The following is a 5,081-nucleotide window of genomic DNA, read 5'->3' as shown; positions in this document are numbered from 1 at the left end:
TTATTTATTAATATATATATATATATATATATATATATATATATATATAAAGCCTGTAACAAACTTTTTGTTTTTTTGTTAACTATGTTGTTCTTGGTCTTTTCATCTTCTCTACACCTATAGAGAGAGCTGCTTTTCAGAACATTTAATTTGCAAAAATTTTTGTAGCGGTGGCTACCTGCACTTCTTGCAGTTGTTTGAGATTCTTGTCATTAAAGATGGGCTATCAAAGGAGTTGAACCAATGAAATTCATGATTTAAGTAGTCCACTTAAATCATGAATTTCGTTGCTTCAACTCCTGAAAAAATACTACATGTACTATAGAAATTACATCTTCAGGGTATGTATCAGAACTTCTTCACTAATTACCTTCGCCAAGAAGGTTGTGTTTTGCATAGCATTTGTGTTTGCGTGTGCGTGCGTGTGTGTGTGTGTGTGTGTGTGTGTGTATGTGGTTTAGCACAATAACCCAAGAAGCTTTAGATGGATTCATCATTGTCATGAAACTTTGTGAGTAGGTCTTAACTAGACATAGAAATGATTAGATTTTGGGCCACTGGGCAGCTGTACTAGGTACTGCAGGAGAACTTCCGGTTTTGGTATCTCGTGATCTAGATATGCTAGTTTTTTGTTGCTTTTTCCCAGCTCCTCCGGAGGGCCCACTTCCCGCAGTGGACACCGTATGGTCTCCGTGAAGCGACAACTGGTGGTGTTTGGTGGTTTCCATGACAACATCATGTACGTCATAAAGAGAAAGCACAAATTTTGTGAGAAACTTGAATTTATGGCATTTGTTTTATCATACAAATGTACAGTCTTGACACTCTGATTCTTAAAATAAGTGTGTCCCTGTGAAAATATACGGAAAATACAGTTAAAAGAACTGTTCTTATAGTTATACCTACATGTAGTGTCAAATTTAAGTGTTACCACATTGCATAACAGGTCTTCTTTTGTGTAAATGATCCTCAATTCATGGTGTACCCAACAAGCCCAATTTCCCTCTCTGTTTCTTCAGCTTTCCCCTCCTGGTGGCCATTAGATATTCAACCTTTTAGAAGAAAAAAAAACAGAATTGATATCAGATTAAAAACTTGGAAGATTGGATTTTTCTTCAGTGGGGTCATGTGGCGTAGTGGTAGCGTCTTTGGCCCGGAACCAAGAGGTCCCGGGTTCAAACCCCACCTTGTCACCGATCTTGTGCCCTTGAGAAAGGCACTTACACTTTCCTCACTTCACTCAGGTGTAAATGAGTACCTAGCTTTGGTTAGGGCCGTCCCTCGGATAGGACGTTAAATGGAGGTCCCGTGTTTGGGGAGAGCCATTCCCCACGCATGTTAAAGAACCCACCGCATTTATCGAAAAGAGTAGGGGACCTTCCCGGTGTGAGTGGTTCAAACCTTACAATCCGGTCTTACGCAGCTTGTACTTACATGTACAAAACTGGTGTTACGCCTAAAAGGCAGTTTACCGATTGTGCGAAACAAACAAAACATAAACAAAACAGGTGATCTTTAACTTTTCTCCCCACAGAAACTATCAGTACTTCTGTGACGTGTACACCTTCAACCTGGACACGTACCAGTGGTCGAGACTCAGCACCTCGGGCATTGGCCCTTCCCCACGCTCCGCCTGCCAGCTCATCCCAACTCCTGACGGCTCCGTCATCGTTTACGGAGGTTACAGCAAGACCAAGGTGAAAAGAGACGTGGACAAAGGGACAGTACACTCAGACATGTTTGTACTCAGTCCCGAAAGTAAGTTTCATTTTTGCAATTTTTTAAATGTTTACCAAAGAAAAACATATTGTTTTTGCTCTGTTTTTTTTTTTTCGTTCCAAACACTGACCTGGTCAATTGCCTGAACCAGACCGTCTGTCACCGTGGTAACTGGTGTTGGGTTACATCATGTTGCAATTTTATAGTAGGAGGGATTTAGACTCCTGTCACAATGTATGTGAATGTTTTTGAGTAAGAATTAACAGAGCAGACCATATGCAAAAGTATACATTACATTTGCATAATTTTATTTTTATTTATTCTCACAAATTAGTAAATGGTAAAATACATAAAATATATACTGGGTAAATTACTAATACAGAAGTAGGCAACATGCAGGGGTAGAAAAAAGCCTTACTGGCTTGTACTTGTTCTTGTTCATTTCACTTAAACAACTAATTCGTTTAACAATTAGATTCTTGACAAATCAAATGATAATATGTAATGATGAAGAGAAGATCAAATAATAGCTGACAACATATGACTTATACAATGATAATTATAATTATAACTGACTATATCAATATGAATTATTATAACACAATGTAAGAAAGGATCAATTCAGTTACAAACATACAGAGGAAAAGAAAGAAAAACAGAAAGCAGACCACCATCGATGCTTCTATTCTGTTGTACATGTTCAACATTTGGTTTAAAACAACAGTATTTATATTCAAATCACTAGTTTGGCATTTTGCCCCCCTCCCAGTCTTGCATACTGTAATTACTGTTTTTTTCACAGAACTTTTATGTTCACTGTTTTCACTGTCACTTCTGTACCAGAAACTTATCATTACAGTTAATAAATAATTCCTGGACTTTCTTTTTCCTGCACCTGTCGTCATTGGGAATGTATAGTTCTGTGTACATGTCCACTTTTGTCAGACCGTTAAATTTTGCTACCGTGAACATAAAGTGAATTACAGTGCTGTATTCCAACTCTAGACATGTCTGCATCTAGTGTCTAAGAGACAGCCTTTTGTGTTTTCCCGCTTGCTTGCATTGGGGGTAAGCGCTCGGCGCTTTTAAGTGTTGTTTGCAGTAAGTACAAGTTGAAGGGTCGTGTTGATGACACAGTACCAGTGTCAGGCAGCTCTCTGCTTTGTGAAGGTTGTTTTGACAACAACAGACAATGCTGATCAAACAGACAGTTGGTATGTTTAGTCGCGGTAGGTCCCCTTGTACAATGTTGTTACTGTTATAGTTAAACACTGCTAGCATGGGACTTAAGGCCAGACAGACTGTAACATTTTACACATATGTTTGTATCGGTAACAAGTACATGTATATACAATGTATTTTGTACTTGAAACAGCCACTGGGGGATTATTCTTTCTTGTACATTGATGCAGGTTTAATAGACATCAATGTAAACAATGCACACAGGCAATTCAAACTCTACTACATTGTACTGGATAAGATATGGGAGATGACTTCCGAACATTTTGAGTGACATACACAACTTTCAGTCAATCAGTGTCAGTATTCTTCTTGTAATTATATACACAATGTAGGTAAAAACTGGATGTCTGTTCCTTTATGCAGCTTTCAATGTGGGAGGCATTCATCTTATTAACTACATTTATAAGAACACTGAAGTACATTGTAGCAGATCCACCTGACGAGACCTACATGTACATGCATCAGTTCCGGATGCCCGCAAAAAAATAAAAATATTGATTGATTAGCAGTAGCCAATGGGCAGCAGGGAGAAGGTTAACAAAGAAAGTTAGAAAAGCTATTTCTGTGTTGTTACAATGTGTTCCTTTGAAAACCTAGAGGGTTCTACAACAGAGGGAGCACCACAGAAGTGGAAGTGGGCCCAGGTGAAGGCGTCGGGTGTAAAGCCCAGTCCGCGCTGTGGTTTCTCCTCCTGCGTCACCGCCACAAACCGCGCCGTCTTCTTCGGTGGCGTGCAGGACGAGGAAGACGAGGAGGAACTCTCCGGAGACTTCTTCAACGACTCTTACACGCTCGACCTGGAGAACAGAAAGTGGTTCCTCACAAACTTGAAGGGAAGGAAGTCTTCCAAGAAAAGAAGAAGAAGGGCTAAGAAGGACAAGGAAGAAGCCAGTGCAGAGAGTGAGGAGAGTGAAGATGATTCCAGAGAAAGGGAAGAGGAAAAGAGTGGCAGTGATTCAGAGGAGGAGGAGTCCGTACCAATGGTGCCCACCCCCAGGATGAACACTCTCATGGCGGTGAAGGGGAAGATCCTATTTCTTTACGGGGGTGTTTATGAGGAAGGAGACAAACAGGTACAGTGTAGTGACCTTTTTGAGGGCCTGCATGGGGGGGTTGTGATTATGAATTACGTAAAATTTTCGCTGCCGATTACAAATTACATTAAAGTCTCAGAGCTCATTACGACTTTACGCTTTGCAGCTTATGTACTATTACGAATTACATTGATTTTTGGGGAGGCAGCCTACGGATTACAAAGATTAAAATGGCCTGATTACACCTCACAAAAAGGGCATGCAGGCCCCCCTTTTTTCTTTGTACACTGTCTAAATTTGAATCATGTTGATCAAGTTAACGACATTCACACAACACACCACTTTTGTCCTTCAGAACCCCTGTGAAATCTACTTTCTTCCCAGGTGACCTTGAATGACCTGTATGCCCTTGACCTTCACAAGATGGATGAGTGGAGGGCGCTGGTGACCTCTAACCCCCAGGACCAGGAGTGGCTGGAGGAAAGCTCCAGTGATGATGATGATGATGATGATGATGACTCCCACCTGGGAGCTACAGGAGGAAAGAACACTGGCAGTGCGTCAGGTATCGTTATTCTGACTTTTCCATCAATTTATTCAATCAAACAAAATCGTACAAAAGCAGGAAATGCTAAATGCACTCCTGAATTATGTATTCGATTTTTACAATAATTTTTTGTTTAAGAAAACAAAACAGGACAAGTACACAGAAGCACACAGTACACACTATATACAAATATGTACAAACACCATTCAATCTACAACAGAAAATAGCAGACATGGGTTTTCAAATATCAACCATTATCACTGTCATTGTAGAGTCCTACTGCACAATGTAAAAAAGACTTTTTCAAGCGTAGAGTCCTAGCTTTAGGCAAAGTGAACTTCCAGTAACAAGAAGCCATAGGCGACAATTCTCCGTGAAGTATTATATATTGCAACAAAAAGAAGTAGCCATTGGCGACAATTCTCTGTGAAGAAAATAAATCGAACAAAGAAAAATTGTTTAAACGCGCGTCGGCTCAGTCATCTTAAGTCGCAACAACCAATCAGAGATGCGAAATGCCGACACGTGACGCGGGATTT

The 5,081-nt window shown here is 40.2% G+C and overlaps 1 protein-coding gene across 1 annotated transcript in view; it reads left to right on the top strand.

Annotated features, from left to right (window-relative positions):
• Positions 1–5,081, top strand: part of LOC109473428 (kelch domain-containing protein 4-like) — a 15,417-nt gene that overhangs the window by 7,170 nt on the left and 3,166 nt on the right. Inside the window, exon 9 of the mRNA XM_019773288.1 lies at positions 4,380–4,565. Within this exon, the coding sequence (XP_019628847.1) occupies positions 4,380–4,565 (186 nt within the window). The remainder of the gene's footprint in view (positions 1–4,379; positions 4,566–5,081) is intronic.

The sequence above is a fragment of the Branchiostoma belcheri genome, unplaced genomic scaffold (assembly GCF_001625305.1).
Source record: "Branchiostoma belcheri isolate BF01 breed outbred unplaced genomic scaffold, Haploidv18h27 scaffold3, whole genome shotgun sequence".
NCBI classification, from domain to species: Eukaryota; Metazoa; Chordata; class Leptocardii; order Amphioxiformes; family Branchiostomatidae; genus Branchiostoma; species Branchiostoma belcheri.
The sequence above is the reverse complement of the archived record's forward strand: the minus strand, read 5'-3'. Positions and strand labels throughout refer to the sequence as shown.